Source organism: Prionailurus bengalensis, chromosome A2, assembly GCF_016509475.1.
Source record: "Prionailurus bengalensis isolate Pbe53 chromosome A2, Fcat_Pben_1.1_paternal_pri, whole genome shotgun sequence".
Classification (NCBI taxonomy): Eukaryota; Metazoa; Chordata; class Mammalia; order Carnivora; family Felidae; genus Prionailurus; species Prionailurus bengalensis.
In genome coordinates, this window is record NC_057348.1 from 156,415,766 (window position 1) to 156,439,381 (window position 23,616).

Genomic DNA, 23,616 nt, shown 5'->3' on the forward strand with positions numbered 1-23,616 from the left:
TCTACAGAATTCTCTTGGCATTTTCTCCTCTTATCTTCTCTGACTTCTAGGCATAGAACATATTAGGAAAGAGTCATTAATGGAGAGTCAGAAGCCAAGTGCCAGCTTTTATTTTTGGAAGGGAAAGGGAAAGGAGATAGCGTCTGATTCCATGGATGGGGCAGGGAGGTGTTGTTACATCTAAGTTGGAGTCTCTGTGGTAGCCAGGTTACCAGAGCTGGCAGCGTTTGGAGGGGTTCATGAGGGCACCACGCGGACAGTGGAAGTGTCTGGCAAAGGCTTGCGTGTTGCTGAGGGGCCCATGTACTCGAAGCATGGGAGGGCTGTGAGGATCCTGGGGTTCCCAGGTGCTGGGCTCCCTACACATCACCTGTGGAGAAAGAGAGGTCCACACAGGGTAAGCAGAAGAGCAGAATAGTAGGGTCCATCAGGGTCAGGAGGACGAGGCAGACCTGGTGCCAATGTAGTGACTAGGGACAGCAGACAGAGATGAGAGCAGAGATAGGGCCACACATTTGCATGTAATTTATTGTTTTATAAGTTTGTTTATTTATTTTGAGAGAGAGAGAGAGAAAGAACGTGACAGGGGCAGAGAGAGAGATGGAGAGAGAGAATCCCAAGCAGGCTCCACACCGTCTAGTGCAGAACCCGATGTGGGGCTCGAACTCACAAACTGCAAGATCATGACCTAAGCTGAAGTCTGATGCTTAACCAACTGAGGCACCTAGATGCCCCTGTAGGTCATTTATCTGGCAGGATGTGTGTGAGGGAGGGCATGGGCTGTGTAATCAGATCATTCGTAAGTGACTGAAAGGTGGGGAGGTGGGGTTTATTATAAAAACTCCGTGAGGGAGTCTTTTTTATTTTTATTTTTTAGAGAGGATGAGGGGGAAAGAGAGAGAGAGAGAGAGAGAGAGAATCTTAAGCAGGCTCTGCGCTGGATCTCAATCTCATGACCCTGGGATCATGACCAGAGCTAAAATCAAGAGTCAGATACTCAACTGACTGAACCACCCAAGCGCCCTGAGGGGTCTTTAAGTATACTGAGGAACTGGGGACAGTGTCTGTTGAGGGAGCATGTGGTACTCATGTGGGGACCTGGGGGGGGTGAGGTCTCCAACAAGGAATATGGTCTATAGACAGTCTGTTGAAGGTTCGTTTTTTAGGAGAAATGAAAGAAGAAAAAGTTGGGCTCATCTCAGAGAGGGATTTGGCAGTAGAATTTTTTTCTGTTTTTGAAGAGGGTGATGAGTTTGGTAGAAGAATTTATAGAAATATGAAAAGATGGTCCCAAGGAGCACGTATGAAAAGATGACAGCGGGGACATCTGTGGCAGAGGGTTGGGGCTGTTTGGGGGAAGGTGTTTCAGGGAGGCACCCCTCTTCAAGCATTGCCAATAAGGTACTTATCTGACATGGAGCGAGCTGTGGAGGGAGGTGGCCGCTGCCTACCTGGGCATAGCTTCGGAAGAAGAGCTGTAGAGGGCTGAGGTCCAGGTTGGGCAGGATGGTCTCTCCGTAGTACCCTAACAGCCTCCTGCTGTACGCCTGGATATGGGGGTGGGATGGCAAGTAACCCTTAGACTCTAGACCCATGGCCACTTAGAAGTCTGATGCCCCACCCACAATGCTGAAAACCAGTTCACGGACCTTTTGCCCAAGTTCCACAGACACACTGGTCTGAGCCAGGAAAAAAATGTACTTGTGAGATCTATAGATAACCTAGAAAAGAGGGATCTGTGGGGTCAGAGGGGGATTCCCAAACTGCCATCTGCTCAGTGAGGGTGTGAAGGGCAGGAGGCTTTACAACTATGTTTGCACAAGGGATGGCAGAAGGAAAAACCTGTGAAGATAGATCCTGGCCCTTGGGATTGGAGTTACCTGCAGTGCAATGGCCAGCCCCCTGATGTCGGCGGCATTCTCCAGTAGTGTCCAAGAGCCATTGAAGGAGAGTCCGCTGGGTAACGGAATGGATTGGTAGTGGCGTTTCAGGCACAGAAGCGCCCCCTGTAGGGCATGGGTGTCACAGGCTGGGCAGCCCTCAGGGAGTACTGTTGAAAATGGGGCAAGGGAAAGAAATGGTGAGATATGGAATAAGGATGAGGACCAGGGGGTACCACAGACTGGGCTAGCCCCCCAAAGCATTGCTAAAGATTCTTAACTGTGCCACCTGGAGCCCTCCCTTTCTCTTCCTTTGGCCTCGTTTAGGGCCTTCACCTGGATTCCCAATGGTCCCACCTCCCAATGGCCCACTGTTACCCACACAGCTGGGAGAAGATGCGCAGCAGCTCACGGGCCATAATGCTGCCAGCAGCGCCAAAGTTCACGGCTCTGGGAAGACAAAGGTTTATCTTACTCCAAGAGTCCTTCAAAGTTTTTGACCCCAGTTCACCAACCATGAATCCTATACATCATAATGTCTGTCCATCGCCCTTGGGAAATCCCCTGCCCACCCTCATAGAACGGCCCCTACCTGGGGTAGCCAGGGTGGAAGAATGGAGGTTGGAGGAGTCCGGCTGGGAAGACCACCACATGGTCAGATATTGAATAGTAAGCACTGACCCCCCAGGTGGACACCTGCCACCTATGGGAAGAGCACGTATGAACACCAGCTCCGTCACGTATGGCCCTGCCCACCAGACATATGGGAGGCCCCACCCTCCCAACTACTGTCACCATTCCTGTTCCCTCAGGCCCCCAGCTTTCTTTCCTGCTAATCTTGAATAGGCATTTCTGGGATGCAGTGTCTATGTCTCCCTTGCTCCTATACCTGTGCTGGGGGAAAGACTGCAAGAAGTTCTGGACAATTCTAGCTCGGAGAGATCGGACACAGCTCAGGAAGGACTGCAGGTAGCTGGGTCCAAGCTGTATCTGGGAGGAGGCAGGAGGTGACTCGGATACACAGAGACAAATACGGATGCACACTGATATACGCCGATGGGTACATCTGAACACAGACGGTAAGCCCCGACATACAGACATCCACAGTACAGTAGAAAGCAGCACAATGACACCACATCGACGCAGACAGGCTTCACATGAATCAGCGCACAGATAAACACACTCGGGCAAGTCCCAAGAATGTATGCATGCACGTGTGCACACACACTTATTGTGACCTGAAAAGGTTCCTTTCTTCTGCTGGCAAGACCCACAGTGTGGATATTCACCCATAAAACCCAGCCAATACCAGGGCAAGGAAGGGGTCAGTTAGGATAGCCCAGGGCAAACAGATTGCCTGCCATTTGGGCGAGTCAGAAGGTGAGGAGAAGCTGAGGACTAATGAGGAGCTGGCAAGGGCAGGGACCCACATCGTTGTATTCCTCCCTGGCCAGTGATGGCTTCAGGGCCCATTCAGGGCCCCCCATCTTCACCTGCAGTTGGGTGACCTGGGGAGAGACACAAAAGGTAGAAGAAACCCAGCTACCCCAAGTCTATCAGAGGGAATTTCTTGTGTTCACTGCCCCGGTCCCACCTTTTATATTGTCACCAGGATGTGTGTATGGCATACTGGTGTTTACATTGCCATGTGTTCTTGTGCCTTTGCATTGTCTTTCTGTCACTGTGATCTCTGGGCCCAAAACTCAATTCCACCCTTACTTCTGTCTCTCACTCCTGGACTTACCCTATCCTGGGCCTCTTTCCGGGTCTTCTCATCCATCCAGGGAACCCTCCTGAGGCGAGCGATGAGGGTGTCCTTGATTGCAGTGAATAGTTCCATGGCCTGTGTAGGGGCCCGGATAGAGACACAGGATCAGGGTCAGCCTTGGTCTGGGTTTCTGCCCCCTGGGCCTCTAGGAAGGGCCTTGGCCCCTGGGAGCTACCAGAGAAGGGGGAAGAACTCCAAAGAGAAAGCAGAAAGTAATATTTACTAGGTGACTGGAAACCCAGGGCACAGAGATCTGTGGAGACAGAAAGGAGGTACCAAGAACATAAAGGGAAGGTGGGAGCTGGTCAGTCCTGAGGGTTGATAGGGGAGACAGTTCCTTTCCGTGGGAAGATCTCAGCCTGCCAGGGGAGGGAGATGCTGTCCTTACCCTTGGCCAACAATCCACTCAGAAAACAAAGGAAGAGGACCATCATTCCCTTCTCTGTTCTTGAGAGCCCTTGTCCTCACACTCTTTTTATTAAGGCATGCATTTCCTCTCTCCATCTTTCTGGGCTCTTCAGCTTTCCAACAAGCTGAAGTTTTCCCAGCTTCACAACTGACTGTGTAGTTACTGCTTTCCCAGCCGTCTACCATCTTGTTTTTATCCTTTCTTGATAGAGGAAAATGGATGACAATATTTGAAGCCTGAATTCAAATCCTGACTCTACTTTTTGGTAGTTGTGTGACTGTGGACAAGTTATCTAACCTCTCTGCGCTTCAGTTCTCTCTTCTCTAACGTTAGGATAATACTAGCAATTAAAGTAGTTCATGCCAAGTGCTAACAAGAGTGTTAGCCACATAGTAGGCACGCAAAGACTACTCAGTACTCATTTACTTGCACTTCTTAAGATGATATCATTCCATTCTCATACCATTTCCTGTGTTGTTAAAAAATCATAGATAAACAGGGAGTAGCCATAGAGGCCACGGAGTTCAATTTTCTCATTTTATGGTTGAAGAAGCATAAGAGCAGGGAAGTTGGGAAACTTACCCAAATTCGTGCATGTTGTATACACTTGTGTCTCATAGAAAAACTAGGCAAACCCTAGGGACACAGCATGGCCTAGCCTCCTTTGGCATCCCTCGCATAGTTCACTCTTTCTCTCTGTGACTGGCTGACACCCCCACCCTCCGCCACCCCCACCCATGCAGACCATCAAGAAGGGCACAGTGAATAGAATTAGGAGAGAATGGTTGGGTGGGAAGGGGTAGAGAGACATGGGCTGGGGAAGAGCCCTCACATACAGCACTTTGGGTTTTCGGACTGAAGGCCTCATGAATAAACAAGGCTGCCAGGGTAGGCTCAAAGAAGGCTCCTGTCTCCTCTACGCACTTCATCCATCGAGGGCTGGTGGGCTGCAGAGACAAAACTCGAATGAATGGCTCCTGTCAAGGGTTCTTTCTCATCCATCTCTCCAGGTCAATCTTGTCTAGATCTTGACCCCCAGAGGATACTCTCTTTCCTGGTCTTTCTGGGTTTGTCCCACTTTACTTCATTTTCCCTTTTGGTGATACACATGGGCTATTGCTGCTTGGTAAAAAGGGGTTTATGTCTTCCAGAATCAGTCTCGTGAGCCTGGATTGGGCAAATCATCCTTATTTATTGACTATTGCATTGAAAGCAAGTCCTCTCTGAGGTATTCTTCTGGAGAACAGAAAGGCTCCTGGATAGGAGAGGACTACATACCAAACCTCTTACCATAGAAGGTCTGTTGGCAACTCCATCCCCACCCGCCACATGCACCACACTGGTAGCCCAGCCAAGGCAGCCACCCTTCCATGTTTCTTTATCTAAAATGGAAACTGGAGAAGGTAATTCTTCTCTTCTTTTCTGCCCCTCTCCCTGCCTCTCCAAATGGTTACCGTGGATCATATGATAGGATCTTGTCTTATAAAGAAGAAAACGGTCAGAGTGAAAATGGGTTTTAGACCCCATACTGTTTGGTGGGAGAAGGGGACAAAAAGACTAAACATGAATTCAGAGAGCTAAGAAACTTTGGATGAAATCAGGGAAAATAGTATGAGATGAGGGACATTATCAACTTCAAAGGCAGAAAGATGGTTAGACAAAAACTCAGTAGAGTCTTGGGCAACTAGGGTGTTTTTAGCACAGGGACAGAAAAAATAAGCAACATAAGAGAGAGATGCTCGGTGGAGGGTGGGGGGGGGATGTTTGTGGTGGGCTTGGATAGCTTTGAGGAGCTGACCATAAAGGGGGCCCAGAGATGACACAAGACAAACAGAGAAACATGCCCAAGGGGCTTAGGGTGAGAGCACCAGCCTGGGGGAGAGCTGAGCTGGGACTTTGAAAACACAGCTAACATGCCAGTTTGGGTTAAGTGGGATGAAGTCACAAGACTCCATTCCTGTAACTTATTGACTCTTCACAGATCTCCTCACAGGGAAGATGGTTAGGCTGCTACCATGCTTTCTGGTGCCAAAATTAGAGAGAGAGTTTGTGGGGCTTCCCACAAGAGAGGAAACAGAAATGGAAGACCAGTATTGTTGTCACGGAAGAAGGAGCTCCTGGGCCTCTGCCTGTTAGGACATTTACCATTTTGGAGGCTGCTCCAGACCTGGTTGCCCACATTTTTTGTTCTTGTCCCCTCACTGTGAGGTCTGTTAAGGACTTCTCCTCTTGTGAGGATAAGGAGTCAGATGCTTCTATTGTGTATTAGTGGCAGCTCTAAAACACAACTGTGAAAAGCAAAGATGAAGTGAAAGGAAACATAGATCTGATGGCCATGACTGGGTCAAGGGCAGGATCTGCGGGCCACCTTCAGTGTCTGTCCATCTCTCACAGCCCTCCTGACAAAGGGCTTGGATTGGAGACTGCCTTTCATCAGGCTGTTGGTGTGGGAGGTAGGCTCTACCGCTGGAGCAGCAGCAAACGCATCAACCTTCAGCTTGGTAGTGTGATCTGCCTGCCCTTTTCACACCTCCTGGTTCTTGAGCTGTTTCCTGATCCCTTCTGCTAATGCCCACCCATTTCTCCAAAAGATTTTGCCTCTTCCATGCCTGTGCTCATAGCTTGGGCCACAGCAGACTCTGACCTGGTTCCTGGAGAACACAGATGCCACCTCAGACTACCCATTGCTAACTCCTGTGAAACTCTGAGATTCTTTTCATCACTGTTGTGCTGGGTCACATCTCCCATGAGCAGGAAAATGACTTCCAGAATCTTTAAATAAATGTCGGTCTCAGGGATGGAGGTTGACAGGTTAAATATTCATCTACTGGGGGTTATGAGTATCCACGCTGTCTCTCAAGACATGGAATGACACAGCATCCCATATGTATTACAAATATATGAGACAAAGAGAAATATAGGGAATAATCATTGCCATAATATAAAAAAAATGAAAGAAATACTTCAGATCCAAGATATTGACACCCAGTAGATTAATTTTAGGGAACAAAAGAAAAGTTGCAGATATAAGCTTAGAACCATAAGTAATAACACTTTAAGAAATAACAGAAATCAGAAAAAATTCCAGGAGTCTGGAGGAAACAAAAATTTTCTTAAGTTGCCATAGAGGGAAAGAGATTTTGGAGATTACAGGCCAGCCAGGAATCCTTAATGCTAATTTCTAAAGGAAATTCTAGAATGAGTCATTGGACTGATCATTTTTGAATACTTGGAAAATAGTATGTAACTACTAAGGGATTTCTGGGGATCACTGAGGACAAATAATGCCAAAATAATAACAATTTTTCTGGTTCAAAGCTTCATCAAACCAGGATAACCTAAGAGAGCTGGAGTCATGAACTCAGGTAGGGGCCATGTGGTGATGTAACTGAGAAGCAGCCAGCATCAGGCCCATGGGGCATGGTGGGGCCAGGGCAACAGGTACAGCACAGCCGGGCTGAAGAGAGCTGCACCACTCAGCCCCAGTCACTCGTGACCCCTGGAGAAGCCTAGTCTGGTGCTGCTCAAGCTTCCCATGTACCACACACACACACACACACACACACACACACACACACACACAAATGCTGGAAATGTGACTATCAACACACCATCTCCTAATTTTTGACTTCTGGTGATTAACTAAAAGTTTGTAAAAAGCTTTAAGGCCAAGAAAACACATGTATTGGCCAGATTCATCCTCAAGGAGCTACCAAATACTACCTCTGAACAGAGAATTCAGCATTTACCAAATGTGGGTTATTAACTTAAACCCCTGCACTTCAGCTACTCGAACTGTCACCATGAGAGTACTACCTGTTCTACCTTCCTGGCAGCACCGCTCAGGAGATCAGGTGAAGCAACACATCAAAATCATTCTGTAAATCTTAATGTACTCCCTCACTGTGTTAGCACTGGTTTCATGGAGGCTTTTAGTAAAACCGCAAATTGAGTCCTTGTGAATTAGATGGAGAACTCCGTGTTGGAAGATAGTGTAATTTGTGTGGCTTCATAACTGGCTGAACCATAAAGAAACATTAGTGATTAATGACCCCAAGTCCGCATGAGCTTGCCTGACCCACTCGTACGCACTCTCCACCTAGCACGCCATGTCTCTGGAGTGTTTCTCCATAACACTAATCACGCCCTAATATATTTTATTCACTTAGTTTATTGTCTTTCTTCCTTCATCAGTGCATAAGTGTCTGAGGGCAGGGACCTCTGTCTTTTGTTCATGTGGTGGTCTGAGCTGATAGCTCAGAACCCAACTCAGGGCTCAAACCCACGAACCACAAGATCAAGACCTGGGCCAAAGTCAGACACTCAACTGACTGAGCCACCCAGGCACCCCACCAGAAAACCCTTTAAACTCTCTAGGCAACTGCCTCTGTCCCACCTCCGGCATGGAGATCCACCACTGCCATTCAAACCCTCCCTCATGTGTCCCTCTTGGGAACTCTGAGCATTTGTTGTGTGAGCCAGAGTCTTTGGGGAACGCAGCTACACCCATTCATTCACTCCACGTGCAGCTGCTGTTGTGCTACAAGGACAGGGCTGGGTGGTTGCAACACAGACTGTAATGGGCCACAAAACCAAAAGTATTTACTATCTTGACCTTTGTAGAAAGAATTCTCAAACTCATTTTCTGTTTTCCTACCCACTCATTCCTCAATCCTACATAGTATGTGATTAACAACATGTCCTCATGAGCAGGACTGATCTGTTTTGAAACCTGTTCCTTCACTTATGAGCTGTGTGGTCTGGGGAAAGTCACTTGCCCTTTCTGAGGACCTCGGAGTGTTTCTGGAGAATTAAATAAAATCATCCACGTTAAGTGTTCCATGCAGTGCCTGATACACAGTAACCCTCATATCAACTGTTATTCTATTTGTTGGTAGAACTTGACTCAATTTTCAAGCCCAAGGACAACTATAAATCCTAATGGGTATAATGAGGATGGACATAATAGATATAACAGACGTACAGAAGTATACAAAAGATGGCGGCTTCAGCAATTTATAAGACTTTCCTGTCCTTTAAATGTGATTTCAATATTGGCCCATTTACGTCCTTCAAGAAGTGCCATCAGACCATGGTTCTAGGATTGACAGGAAGCTATTGGTTGACAGGGATTTTGTAGCAATGTTAACTAAGAGGAGCTGGAGCCCTGTCAGCCTCATCCGTGTCAAGAGAAAGGCTGAGCAGAAGCTTCTTGGGCACTTACCAACCTGAGAAAAGTCCCAAAAAGGAGTGTTTTACTGTTGTTTTGTTTGTTTGTTTGTTTGTTTCTTAGCCAAAGGATTAAGCACGCAGACCCTGGAGCCAGACTGCCAGAATTCAAATCCTAGATCTACCAACTTACTAGGTGTAATACCTTGAGCAAGTTCCTTAGCTTTTGTGCCTCAATTTCCCTGTCATAAAACAGGAATAAAATGATGTTCCTGCCTCACAGGATTCTTCTGAGGATTAATTCAGTTCATATCTATCTAAAGGGTTTAGAAAAATGTCTCACTCCTGGAGCGTCTGGATGGCTTAGTCGGTTAAGCATCTGACTCTGGATTTTGTCTCTGGTCATGATCTCATGGGTCGTGAGTTCGAGCCCCAGTGAGTTCAAGCCCCATGTCAGGCTCTTCACTGACAGCAAGGAGCCTGCTTGGAATTCTTGCTCTCCCTCTCTCTTTGCCCCTCCCCCCCAATAAATAAACATTAAAAAAAGAACTTTGGGGTGCCTGGGTCAGTTAATTTTCCCATTTTTGGTTTTGGCTCAGGTCATGATCTCACAGTTCATGAGTTCAAGCCCTGTGTCAGGCTCTATGCTGGCAGTGCAGAGCTTGCTTGGGTTTCTCTCTCCCTTCCTCCCTCCCTCCCTCTCTGCCCTTCCCCTCCTCATGCTCTCTCTTTATCTCTCTCAAAATAAATAAATAAATAAATAAATTTTCTAAATCATTAAAAAATTTGATTTAATTTAATTTGAAAAGGAACCTATTAAAAAAAAGAAAAATGTCTCACTCCCGATACTCAATAACTACATGCCAGTCCCTGTGCACCCATTTACCCTCTTTGAATTCCACGGGTATTTCAAGTTGTCAAAGCAGTGAGTTTCTCCAAGACACAGAAATGGTCCACAAATTATGAAGGGAAAAAAAATGTGCTTTTCAAGACTACACTGAGGCCTGTACTCAGGTTGGAGCATATCTAACGTTCTAGATACCTTCACTTGCATCTGGATGTGTCCGACCTAGGATTTCAAAGTTCTTGGTAAAGGAGTGTCTCCACATCTTATGCAACACAGGAGACTTTGGTTAGTGTGTTTGGCACAGAACTACCACCTCAGATATATCAGGCTCTGCACTGTGAAGCCCATGCTATGACCCCACAGATCCCACTGGATGCCAGAGATGAACTCTTTGGGAAGCACCCTTGAACATCAAACACTGGAAGCACCTAAACAGAGGAGAGGCCACTTGCTGGTCATGTCTTGCATCCCAACAAATCCCAAGCTTTAAGTCCACGTCCTTAAATCACAGAGTTCTGGATAACTAACTAGGCAAATAGTTTAAAGGTCATTGAAAGGAAAAGCAATTGCTGATAATTTTAAAGTTTTATATTTAAACTTAATATTCAGCAAAAGGCTGTAAAAGTAGCCAGATGTGTGCCAAAAGTTCTGGTACCTGGCATCTCAGTTCTCAACATAACCACTGTATGCACAGCCTGTCTGCTTCTATGGAAAATCCAGACATTGAATGGCATCTGCCCCCATGCCCTCTCCATGGGAGAGATACACCAACAATTATCCCTCAAAATGACAGATGCTCCATTAGCCCCCAATCTGGGAAAATTCCTCCCTTCTCTCCTCACCATGGGTGGTCGTTGGGTCAGCTCCCGCAGTTTCTGGATCAGTGATCTGCGTGCCTCCTGGAACTTACTGTCCAGGGCTGGAGAGAGGGTCCCCACCAGCCCCAAGATCATGTGGCTCTGCAGAAAGTCTCTGTGGAGGGAAAGTCACACATACACTCAGGGCTCTCGAGGTGCCTCAAGAACAGCCTGCCCTTGTGTAGTCACCTGGATATTCCTGAAGGAAGCCCCTTCTCTTCTGTATCTATAGAAAATAGTGGCTTGACCTTTGAACAAGTCAAGAAGAGCTTTTCTTGGTGTGAGTTGGAAAATGGTCATAGAAGGAACTAGATGCAGAAGTGACTTCTCAAATTGCAGGGAGTGAAGCGTCTGGGCTAGATGAAGACTAGACTTAAAAATGTAACAAAACAGATTCATCTACTTCCCCAACCAAGAAATCTCAGCTCACCTTAAGATGTATCTTCTAAGCACAGCAAAGCTGGGACCTGAGACCTTCCTCTGCCCTGCTGTCAACTCTCACCAGGTCTGATTTATAGCTTTACATAAACCTGCTCACACCCACAAGAATGGTCCTTCACTTCCTTAAAAAGAATCTCTAGATGCTGCTGCCACTGAGGTACTATGAAGAAGGGCCCTGAGCCCAAGTCCCTGGAAGGAAGCCCCTGTCTTCAGGCAGTGGCCATGTAGTTACTGGGAATGGCAGACAGCCCAACAGAGTCTCACATGCAAGGGCCTCTGGATCCTCTCACAGCTGAGAAATGGCCTCTCCCCCAGCCCTCCCCCAAGAGAACCCCCAGCCTTCACCTCCTCCATCCACTGGCCCCATGGGCCTCCACCTCCTACCCCTACCTCCTAGCTGCTGACAAGACATGCATGCCTGAGCTGTCCCTAGTGACTGGCCTTCCAGCATCTCCTATAGCTTAGAGGCTCTTCAAAGACTGGGTTCTACTCCCAGCAAACCCAGGTGCTGGGCACATGAATGCCTCACTTCATGTGTGTTTTCCCTTCCCTGTGCCCCTCAAGCCTCCCATGCTTCCTGTTGCCTCCATTTTCTCTTGGGCCATTCACCCCAACACTTCTCTGCCCTCACATACCCGTGGATCCCTTCCATCTTCCTGGGAAGACCTTACCAGCATGCAGTTTCCACAATCTCCTTTGTCCCTGAGGCCTCCAGGTCCTCGGACTCTTCATCGCCCTCATATTCCCCCAGTCCCACCTGAGGCAAACCTGTATTTCAACAGCTGCTCTTCCACCAGCTGAGACATGTTTTTCAAATACTCCAGGTCATGGACTACGAGGAGCTGGGAGGGTCTCAGGGACATTGGCGTGAATGTCGCTTGCAAGCAGGACAACCAGTCGATGGCAGGGGCCATTTCCTTAGAGGAGGGACACAAGGCTGAGGGGGACAGAAAAGGAGGAGAGGAGGCAGGAGAGGGGGGTCCTCTCCCTCAGGGTTTGAGAGGGGGTGGGGAAGGGGATGGTTGGGGAAAGGGATGGGCCTGGGAGAGTTAGGGATGGAAAGGAATTAAGGAATGAGGAGAAAGGATTTCAGGAGATCCAGAAAGTTTAGGAGAGAAACCCTCCTGCCCATCCTCCTCCAGTCCCCGGTTCAAGGCACCTGCAGCTGGTCAATAGTGACCAGCTGAAAGAGCTTCTTCTGTGCCTGCTGCTGCTCCAGGGGCCTCAGAAACTGAAACAGCTGTGAGGTAATGGAGATGGACAGGAAGGCATGTTGTTGCACCTTGTCTGGGTCTCCTCCTAGCAAGGCTCCCAGCCGACTCAGATAAGCCAGGTATTCCCGCACAATCTGGGGGAGGGGCAACATCAGTCACAGCCACCAGAGGCCCCAGCCTTTCTCCGAGCATCAGAGGTCAGGGCCTGACCTTTGTCCATGGAGGCATCTTACCTGAGCATAGATCTTCTGTTCCTGCTCTTGCTTGAGGGGAAGATCAAACTCTGGCTGGTCTATCTGGACACAAGAGATACTGGAGAGAAGTAGGGAGCGTGGAGGGAGGAGAGGACAGGTGTGGGAGGATGGGGAAGGTGCTACAGGAGACAGCTTCAGGACACAGAGAAGGTGTGAGAGAAGACAGCAAGAGAGGGAGGGATTGGGGTCGGGGGCAAGGGGGGAAAGGATACTCTTTATATTATACAGACATGGAAAATGTGAGGACAGGGCGGGTGCTTCAACCAGTTTTGGGGTGCTTGTCAAGGGAGAAGCCCACTAATCCGTGTCCTGAAGGGGGCCAGCCCCTGTGATGGGTCCAAGTCCAGGGTTAAGGGAGGGGGGAGCCATCTCAGGTGCAAAATTTAAGAGGTACTGAAAACAGTAATGAAGATCAATGTCTTAACCGATATTTTTCAAATAAAAATCAAAGCTAAAATCCATGCTGACTATAATAGCAAAACTTTGTTCATCACAGATTTTTTTTTCTGAAAATCTAGACTGTATCTTTTATCCATTTTGAAGAAAAATTATAGATTTTTTTTAAGTCTGCAATAAAATTTTGGTCCATTTTAGGGGGAAAGGACCTCTTTCCCAAAAAATCCACAATTAACAAAAATTTGATATTTTTTGATCATCACAGGTTTTTGCATTGGCTTAAAAAAATTTTTTTTATTATGAAATTTATTGTCAAATTGGTTTCCATACAACACCCAGTGCTCATCCCAACAGGTGCCCTCCTCAATACCCATCACCCACCCACCCCTCCCTCCCACCCCCCATAAACCCTCAGTTTGTTCTCAGTTTTTAGGAGTCTCTTATGTTTTGGCTCCCTCCCTCTCTAACCTTTTTTTTTTATTTTTAAAAATATTTATTTTGGTTACTGTTTTTGGTAGCCTCTTTGATTTTGTACATAGGTGTGTGGCTCACTTACCTCATCTGCCTGCCCCACCTTAGTCCTGGCATGTCCTTGATTCTGTTCTGATCTTTGCTCCCAAACTATGCCTTTTTCTACTCCAACTTCAATATCCCGCCCGCTCCTCGGACTGTATACTTTCCCCATCTTGAAAAATCTTTCGCTTGGCTCCTTTGTCACATTTTATGTCCACACTTTGAAGAAATAAAGTCATCCATGACCCTTTCTTGCTCCAACTTTCTTGCCTTCCTCTTAAACTCTGTACAATCTGTCCATTTCCAAAACTGTTTTCAAAACTTTCTTCTAGAAGGTTCTCAATGGTATTATCGTTTATTTTCTGAGATCAGAAATCTCTGGAATCCATGATGATCCTTCCCTGCTGAATCACTCCTCCCCTGTCCTCTGTGGCACAGCCATGCTGGTCTCATACCCCCTCCCTGCCCCCAGGCCCCTTGGTGGGGTACTCCCTCTGAAGTCCATCCTCAGAGTCCATCCAGTCTCCAGTTGATGGTAACTGCCCTCTTCCTACTCACACCACATCAAAACTGTGGAAAACTAATTTTCCAACTTTTCCATTTTCTGCATTTACATTCAACCAGTTGCCAAGTCCTTTAGAAGCACCACGGACCATTACCACTGAGATGAAGCTGCCTAAATCTTCATTCCTGGCCTTTCCTTTCAAGTTCTACCACAATCATCTTAAACTGCTCCAAATTGCTCACCTAGATTCCTCAACCACTCCAGGTTGACCTACAAAATCGCTCCCTCTGCTTACACTCAATGCATAGCCATATTTTTTCCCCCGAAGTCAGAAGCAATCACCTCCATCTGACTTCTTAGGCCAGGAATAATCAGGCCCAACCTCATGTCTTCAGCCTTACTCTTCTCTTATCTCCCACTGCACCTCACCCCTACCCCAAATCCTCTGTTCAATAAACCAGCCTTCTCATTGACCCCACAGAAGAGTCATACCATTCCAGCCTTAGCTCAGGACTTTCCCGAAGTCCTTTTCATGCCCTTAACTTCACCTTCACCTGCGTGATTCACCATGTTTCAAGGCTCAGCTCACGTTCTCCCCTCTCTGAGCCATTCCTTAACTATTTCAGATCTTAGGTACTCCCTAAAGACCACATCAGAAGCTCCTGAACATACCCTTTAGAGCTGAATTTTAGAGTGTCTCATACTGATTAACAGCTTTTCTTATATATTCATCCCCATATAATTTTGTGGAATTTTTGAGGGCAGGGGCCAAATAGATGGCATTGCATTATCTACAACAATACCGATGCCTTAAACATTTTTATTTATTAACTTGCTCAACAAACATCTTCCATGGGCCTCTAGATGCCTGGCCCTGTGCTAGGTCCTGAGGAACAGAGGTGAGTAAGGTATGGTCCTGTTCTTAAGGGGCTCACAGTCTTTAACACGGTCTTCAGTGATGAGAGCTTGGGAAGCTGGGAGGATAGAGGGGTCTACCTAACACATAGCTAGGGTGTCAGTGAAGAATTCCTGGAAGAAATAATAATCAAACCCCAAATTTGAAAAACATGTAAGAGTTTTCCAGGCTGAGTGTGGGAATAGCGTTGGGGAGTAGTGTTGCAAGCAAAGAGAAACGTAGATGAAAAGCACTGAGGAATATTCTTGAAGCTAGAAGTGACAGAGCATGGCTTGAGGTTTAAGGGGGACAAGGGATGTGGCAGGAGATAAAACTGGAGACTGGGGGGTTAAGAGCTAGATCCTGACGACCTGGACCTGGAGAAGCCACTGGAGGCATTTAGACAGAGACAATAGCATAATTAGCTCTTGGTTTAGAAAGGTCCCTCCAGCAAAACTCAAGAGTAGATAAGAGGAGGACAATACTGGAGATGAGGGGGCTAATTAAAAGGCTGTTGGGGGGGTGATCCAGATAAGCAGTCAGGAAGATAGGAACTAGTTCAATCTTCACAGGACTGGCTCTCCTGCTCCCTTCTCTGATCTCACCTAGTATCCCTGACTGTCACATTGATAATTTTCCCTCAAGATAAATATCTTATCTATGTTGCCCATTTGTCCTATCTGTCCAGCCCACAACCTTCCTCTAGGAGATGCTAGGCTAGAAGTCGAGGCAGGCCCGGTCCTGCTGTGTGCTGGTGCGCCCCTCACCTGAATGACTGGCGTGTGTGGAAGGGTAGGATGAGGTTGCAGGTAGGCTCTGAAGAATGGGAAATAACCATACTGACTCATCAGAAGGCTCAGGGTTCGGTTAAAGTCTAAGGAAGTCCAATTACCGGAGATTCGCCAGCCTCCAAGCTGGGAAGCAGAGAGACAGGGCTCAGCAGTGGGGGATGGCCTGGGAGACCTGTCCCGCCCACCCCTCCCCTTCCTGAGCCAGCTGCTACTTCCTGACTGCTACTCTGGGTGCTTGGAGCCGTCCAGGGCTGGCTCCATCTCTATCCTTCTTTCTCTGCCCTCACCCAGGGTCCTCATGCTTCCAGAGGGTACTGCCATTTCTATCTCCCTCCTGGAACTTGGAGATGCCTAGGAAAGAGACATCCCCCTCCCTTTCTAAAAAAAAACGGGGGGGAGGGCAGCCCTGAGGATGCATGGGTCCCATGTGTTATGTATCTAGAAACCTTACTGCCCTGGGTCTCACCTCCTCAATGACTTGTCTGAGGGGGGCAGCCCCTTCGGCTTCGATGGCACCTGTGTCCACACAGGAGCTGTAGAACTGGAAAGCTTTGTCCTCCCCAGTGCCCAGGTGCCAGGAACCTGGCTTTTCTAGAAAGTAAGCATAGGAGAATTAGAGGAGAAAAGCCAAGCAAGGAAGGTGGGACAGAAGGGGAAGACTCCCAGGGAAATGGAAAGAAGGGGGGAAATACGGGGTTGAGGACAGGTCAGAAGGTGGGAGGGCTGGGTCAGCTCGATGGGAGAGTGAGGGCAGGGAGGAAGACAGAGGGAAACAAAGGAGACATGAAAGAGAAACGGGGAGGAAAAGACACAGGAGAAAAGGAAGAGATGGGAGCACCTAGCAACACCTATGGGTCCAAATGGAAGGCAGGATGGAGATGAGTAAAGAAATTAGAAACATTTGGCAAACCAGAGAACTTTGGGGGACCGGAGACAGGAAAACTCATCCAGACAGGTTTAGCAAGAAGAAACAAGGTCCAGACCCTGGCTGGTGACCCAGGAAACACACACACACACACACACACACACACACACACACGGCAGTAACCCTCATGCCTGTGCATTGCAATCACCTACCCTGTGGCACCTCCCACCCACTCAGTCACCATACCTTTCACTCTGTAGTGAGCAACAGTTTTTATCCTAAACATACATTTTCTTTTCATATCTTGGCCTTAACTGGAAGCATGGCCCCTCCAGAGAATGCCTGCCTGCAGTTCTTTTGTCCATCAAAAAGAGGGCAGAGGGACACATTCACTCCTCCCAAATTCCAGTGAATCCCATCACATGTCCTGGGCTCCCTTACACTGGAAATGTGTGCCTATCATACCTGTTCTTGTTCCCTTTCCTCACACCCTCACACCATCCTCCAACTTCCTGGGGCTCGCTTCCAACCTCCCAGATGGCCTCGATGCTCCCTCAGAGATGAACTCAATTCTTCGGTCTTCTCCACAGTCACTGCCTACAGGCGACTTCTGCACCCCCGGGGCTTTAGGTTGGCCCTCTCCTCTTCCGGCAAGCCCTCTGTGGCTGGATCCATTCCCTGGCACACAGCCAGATGCCTCCCCTTCTCACCGCGTGGCCACATCCTCCCAGCCAGCCCCAGCACCCCACTTCTTCCCCTAGAGCTTGCACACCAGCGTCTGAGGGAGGGGGTGGGGAAGTGACTGCAGGGAGAGGCTAACAGTGACCCCAGCGATAACAGGCAGGCGGGGCTGGGGGCAACCGACACACCTGGACTTTAGTGCGGCAGGTGCTGAGCGCCATTGGCATGGGAGGTCCCAGGCGCGGGAGAGAAATGGAAGATTTAGGTGCAGCAACAGAGAAGGGGCAGATCTGTGAAATGTGGGGGGCTTGAAGACAGAACAGTAGTCATGGGCAAGTGGCAAAGGAAAGATGAAGACAGGGACAGAGAGGAGAAGGGAGGAGGTACTGAGACGGAGCAGCAAACCAGCAGCTGTGCCACAAACCACACAGGTTTGGGACAGCAAGATAGTTCTAGGCTCAGAGCCACCCACTTGCAGAGACGCTTCCACCCAGCGAGCCTCACCCAGTATTTTCCGAAGTCTCCTCTTGTTCTCCTCTGCAAGAGCCTGAAAAGAGCTCTTGGTGCCTTGGGCGTCTCCACAGGCAAAGCTGAAGAAGTCGGTGCAGGGGGCCACACTGGTGTTCCCAGAGGCCAGGTAACGAGCCTGAAGATCATGACACTCGGGCGTCCTGCAGGGCCCTGCCAGGTGGTGGGGGCGGGGGGAGCTCAGAGCTGGGAGAGGGAGAGAGAAAGGGCCAGGGGTCCCCCGAGATGCTGGGCAAAGGACAGCCTGGTGGGGAAAAGGGAAGGGCCCCACAGGAGAAGGACAGGGCCTGACTGAGCCCAGCGGGGCCAGATTGGGAGGGAGAGGGCGAGAGGGTGAGGCAGGAGGGGAGGTGAACGAGTCAGTGGGCACAAAGCCACAGAGGCCCTGATGAGGAGGGCTGGCTCGGTTGGGAGATTCCAGGATCGTGCTCACTAGGGCCACAGCTCCGGAAGATGTAGACCAAAAGCACAGAAGAACCAAGGAGCAGACTGAAAAGCAGGCCAGCCGCTAGCACCCGCCGGACCATGAACCCCGCCGTTATGTGGCGTTCCTGTGGCCACTCTACTTGAGATACTGGAGATCGCTGTGCAGGGAACTAGGAAGTGGAAAGCCACAAGAGAGAGGGGGTTGGCAGAGAGGGGTGGGGGAGAGAGGGAGAGAGGGGAAAGAAAGAGAAAGTTAGTGCCAGGGCCCCCTCGTAGAGAGATGATTCTCCTCATTCTCCCTAAACCCAACCCGTTTTGGACCCCTGGGAGATGCACAAACATGCTAAGGACCAGGCAGACTGTGAGGGGTGAGAGTCTGTGGGATGTTAGAGCTGGAAGGGAGGTCACACGTCTGCCCCGCAAAGGTCAGGGACTGCACTTACCTCCTGCCTTAAGAAAGGCCCCCTTCCCCATGCCCGGCTCATTCCCCCCGGCCGGGTTCTTCCCCACTCTGGTCTCCACCCTCTTGAACTGAGGAGGAGAGAAGGGAGAGAAGCTGGGTCAGGAAGGGGGTGCATTAAAGAGAGTTATATCAGGTCTATCAGGTGGTTTTGACGCTTCCCTTCACGCGCCCGCTATCATCCCAGGGCAGTGTTCCTAGACCGGCTTCAGAACGGCCCCTCCCCTGGATGCACCCCGACTTTTCTCCCTCTCCTGACACCTCCCTTTCCTTTCCCGTTTCTGCTCTCCAAGCCTCACATTTCCTCCTCTCCCATGGGGCAGGGCACTCACGCACAGTGGCCATCCACCCCCACCCTAGGCACCTGACCCCAGAGGGGAACAGTTTTCTCTAGGGGACTTGCCGTTGGTCAGTCCTCTCTGGCTCCCAGAATCCTTCCTGGTTCTGCTCTAGGTGCTGAATCTGAGAAGTGGGGTTCAGGAAATGGCCTCCCTCCTACCACCCCCCCCCCCCAGTTCCTCTGTACTGGAGAAGGGGAACTTCTGCCACTTGACCCTCCTGTCCCCATATACCCATGCTATTGGCCTCTGGGTGGAGTCTGTTTATCAGTCCAGAGACACCCAGACCTCTCCTCCTCCTTTATCTCAGACTCTCAGGGGAGGCAAAGGGAGGGAGTCTTCACTTCTCAAGTAATTTTGCCCTTGGGTGGCTCTTCTTGTCCTGCTTTGTGCCTTTGCTCATGGAGTTTCTTTATTTCTGGAATATTCTTTCTTCCCTTCTTTCTTCTCTGATTTAAATCTTCCAGACCCTTCGATTCTCAGGTAAATGCCACCTTCCCCCAGGAACTCTCACAGCTCGGAGTCCATTCCCCCTGCTCCTGGGAATGCTCGATGGCTCTCAGGGTGTCATAACCCTGCTGTTTGCAGGCAGAGCAGAGCAGTGCAAAGAAAATCCAACAAACCAGGAGACCCAGATGAGCTAATTATTAGCCCTGTGATAATAAATAAGCCATTTAAACTCTCAGGCAGGTAAGAAAGTTTCATCATCTAGAAAATGAGTCTAATGTTTGCCTTGCCCCTGCCCTGGGGTCTGATACCTTCTACAAAAGAAGGAGGCATTACCATGCCTTTCATTCAGCACTCTCTTCCACAGGAGGTTCTTCTTCACCTCCCTAGTGATGGCAAATCTTTAGTGGCCGGGACAGTGTCCCTTTTTCTTTCATGTCCACTTGAGATGCTTTATAAATATTTGTAGGAATGACTTGCGTTCCAAGCCAGAAATTCTCTTTCCCACACCACACTGAGGTCTCACCTGGGGTCCCAGTGAGCACGTTTCTGAGAGAAGGCATTTCATGTCTGTCCCTTGTCTTCCTGTCCCAGGTAAAATAAGACAGTCACACTCAAGACCCCTCGGCAGTATTTCCTGACACTGCTATGGTGGCTTTGTCGGGATGGAGGCAAGGACGGGTCCATGGTTGGTGAAGAAGAACAAAGGTCACATGCCTATGGAGGCCATACTATGGGGTATCATGAAAGCATGAAGAAAAGTCAGGGCTTTTCAAAAGGAGGAACTGAAGTCTTCTGAGGAGGAGTTTCACATGATGAACCTAGTAGCTGTGAAAAGCTGGTGTGGTACTGGATCTGGATTGCTTAGATGAAAGACAAGAGACACAGAGGGAAGGCTTGGTCCAGGGTGATGGCAGAAGGGATGTAAATACTTGGAAGGAAAAATCTTATGGGAGGAAATAAAGTCATGGACACTGATAGAGTCAGGGAGGAGACAGCGAGTGTAAGTAACAGTCACAGATGAGCTGCATAGTTTATTTCTGGATGACAAGGAGCACGGTGATGGCGGTGGCAGAAAGTGGGACCTTGGTTAAGGGTGGCTGTAGGAATCACCTTGACACCAAAATGATGATTCGGGATTTTAGAGGTTTTCGGTCTGTTTGCATACAAATCAACTGTGCCTTGTCTGTTACCTCCCCTTCCCCCAGATACTCAGCCTTGAACTTCTAGCTCCCTCCCCACTCCTTTTGTACCAGTGGAGCCCTCTGGGATGATGTTTCTCTAGGAAAATGGTAATGGGGGCAATTCAGGTTAGATAAGAGCTGGTTAAGGCACAGGTGTGCTGTGTTACATCAGTGACTGCGAACATCCACCGAGGCCTGGACTTAGTGTCTCTCTGTCCTGGAGAAGCTGAGTCAGTCATGGACTTGCGGCAACATGGGTGCTGTCCGCCCTGCCCGCCCTGCCGCCTCTGTTCTGGGAGCTGCCTCAGAAGCACAACCCCTTTATCTCCCTCGTCCCACTGTGCAGTGAGTCATTACCACCGCCACCACCGCCGGCCCAGAGCCCCACACACCAGTGCAGCCATCATCATTAGCCGTAAGCACCGAGAGAGCCCCAGCTAGCAACCACAGGCTCGCACGGCAGCCAGACACTGCCTCCTGGTCTCTTTCACTGTTCCATCCGGTCTACTTGAATTCCAGGATCTTTTGTTTGATACCAGAATAATATTAACTAGTAATAACAGTAGCAATAGTATCTTAATTTTTACTGAGCACTTCCTATGTGCCGGGACTCCAATAAAAATGCTTTGCTTATGTACATATTTTCCATTCAGTCTTCAATTCTATGAGGGCGATGAGAACTGTTCTCCCCATTCTACAGATGAGAAGACAGATGCACGAAATGCAGTACACTTGCCCCAAGTTATAAAGTCAGCAATCATCAGAGCTGAGAACTGAAGGAAAGCCTTCTGAGACCCTCAGTCATTAAGTTTCTCAGACTACTGAGACCCTCAGTCATTAAGTTTCTATTTTTCGAAGTCTCTTCCTTGGCAGAATCTTTTGTCTAAACCCTTTCAACTACCCTTTACTATGATCTTGTTATGACTGCCTTGGGGGCTGTTACTCCCCAGACTCTCAAACATCCATTTCACGTTTTGAAGATCATGTCTTTATTGTTGTCCATAACCAGCCAACATGGACAGTGCTTAAAGCATCAAAATTAAGGATGGGACGTTTATCTACACTCTCAGGGATGTATGTCAGTGACAGTTTACCTCTCAGATCACTTGATTTCAGTGATAACAACGAAGAAGCTTCTTCCTAAGAAGCAATAAATCCCATCCTGGATGACCCAGAGTAAGCTTCGATGTCATAGACAATGCTGAGGAGACTGACCAGAGGAGGAAAAACCAGATCACTGGGTCAGGGTTGGGGGCATTCTAATTGCTTTTTCAAAGGAAGCCATATTGAAAGTTGCAGATTACCTCTGGGAAGAAAAACTTATGTTTTTGAAACACTTTAAGTGACAAGTCTAGATGGAATGCTTTTAATATTTCAATTTCCATATATACTTTTTCTTTTATAGATACAAGACTAGAATACATAAGGCCTGTTTAATTAAATTAGCAAATTAATGGGGGCACCTAGGTGGCTCAGTCGGTTAAGCCTCCAACTTTGGCTCAGGTCATGATCTCTCAGTTCGGGACTTTGAGTCCCACATCGGGCTCTGTGCTGACAGTGCAGAGCCTGCTTGGGATTCTCTCTCTCTCCCTTTCTCCTTCTCTCTGTTCCTCCCTCATCTATAAGTGTATGCATGCATGTGTGCTCTCTCTCTCGAAAGAAAAATAAATAAAAACTTTTTTAAAAATCAGCAAATTAATAAAAAATATGGATTGGTGGTGAACATGGCAAAAACTTGAAAGTAATGCCCCGAAGACTGAAGTTTGAAATGTGTACATGTCAACAATGTCTCAAAAGGAAGATCCTTGTCCTTAATTTTTTAGTATTCTTTCATGCCACCTTCTCTTCTCTTTATATGTGTAGTAAATCATCACCTTAAACTTACACAATGCTGTATGTCAATTATATCCCAAGAGCATCCTTACCAAGAATGGTCATCCTTACCATGGTGGGTAAACACCATCAAATGTGCCACATGCCCAAATAGAACAAAAAGGTAGAGGAAGGACAAATTTTCTGCTTTTGCTTGATCTGGGATATCTGGGATATCCTGCCCTTGGACACTGGTGTTCCTGCTTCACAGGTCTTTGGACCAAAATCACAGTCTGTAAAAGGAAGAAATAACAAGTTGGACTTCATCAAAATTAATAGTTTTTGCTGTGCAGGGCATCTGGGTGGCTCAGTCAGTTGGGCATCCGACTTCGGCTCAGGTCATGATCTCAGGGTTTGTGAATTCGAGCCCCACTTTGGGCTCTGTGCTGACAGCTCAGAGCCTGGAGCATGCTTCAGATTCTGGGTCTCCTTCGCTCTCTGCCCCTCCCCCATTTGCTCTCTGTCTCTGTCTCTCTCTCTCAAAAATAAACATTAAAAGAATTTTTGTAAATGTTTGCTGTTCGAAAAATCATGTTAAGAGGATTAAAAGACAGACTAAGACTGGGAAACAATACTTGCAAACTACATATCCAACAAAAGACTAGTATCTGGAACATACATTTTTTTTAAATTTTTTTTCAACATTTATTTATTTTTGGGACAGAGAGAGACAGAGCATGAACGGGGGAGGGGCAGAGAGAGAGGGAGACACAGAATTGGAAACAGGCTCCAGGCTCTGAGCCATCAGCCCAGAGCCTGACGCGGGGCTCGAACTCACGGACCGCGAGATCGTGACCTGGCTGAAGTCGGACGCTTAACCGACTGCGCCACCCAGGCGCCCCTGGAACATACATTTTTAAAAACCTCTCAAAACTC

At 48.3% G+C, this 23,616-nt stretch overlaps 1 protein-coding gene across 7 annotated transcripts; it reads right to left on the bottom strand.

The window, feature by feature from the left end:
• Nucleotides 1–82: 82 nt before the first annotated feature.
• KEL (Kell metallo-endopeptidase (Kell blood group)) lies at nucleotides 83–21,407 on the bottom strand. 7 transcript variants are annotated; one of them, XM_043589770.1, is made up of 19 exons: nucleotides 18,883–19,114; nucleotides 18,447–18,609; nucleotides 17,990–18,166; nucleotides 16,406–16,530; nucleotides 16,041–16,062; nucleotides 15,916–15,964; nucleotides 12,819–12,897; nucleotides 12,531–12,719; nucleotides 12,140–12,288; nucleotides 10,916–11,045; nucleotides 4,894–5,004; nucleotides 3,625–3,723; nucleotides 3,311–3,388; nucleotides 2,770–2,870; nucleotides 2,473–2,583; nucleotides 2,263–2,330; nucleotides 1,881–2,050; nucleotides 1,452–1,547; nucleotides 83–370 (listed from the first exon to the last, which is right to left on the bottom strand). In XM_043589770.1, exons 1-19 carry the CDS (start codon nucleotides 19,015–19,017, stop codon nucleotides 209–211), a joined length of 2,214 nt encoding a protein of 737 aa, XP_043445705.1. In that variant the 5' UTR covers nucleotides 19,018–19,114; the 3' UTR covers nucleotides 83–208. The 7 variants fall into 7 exon arrangements, with proteins under 7 accessions (XP_043445705.1, XP_043445700.1, XP_043445702.1 ...); XM_043589765.1 differs by having other exon boundaries at nucleotides 12,819–12,971; nucleotides 15,916–16,062; nucleotides 18,883–19,116; XM_043589767.1 differs by having other exon boundaries at nucleotides 12,819–12,881; nucleotides 15,916–16,062; nucleotides 18,883–19,112.
• Between the last annotated feature and the right edge of the window lie 2,209 nt (nucleotides 21,408–23,616).

Bases quoted from the DNA above. Each gene is read 5' to 3' on its own strand.
- KEL (XM_043589765.1), bottom strand. From the start codon at position 19,017: ATGCACCCCCTTCCTGACCCAGCTTCTCTCCCTTCTCTCCTCCTCAGT. The intron at 18,167-18,446 runs GTGAGCACGATC...ACCACCTGGCAG, and splicing joins CTTCCGGAGCTGTGGCCCTA to GGCCCTGCAGGACGCCCGAG. The intron at 3,389-3,624 runs GTAAGTCCAGGA...GTCTCTCCCCAG, and splicing joins GGAAAGAGGCCCAGGATAGG to GTCACCCAACTGCAGGTGAA.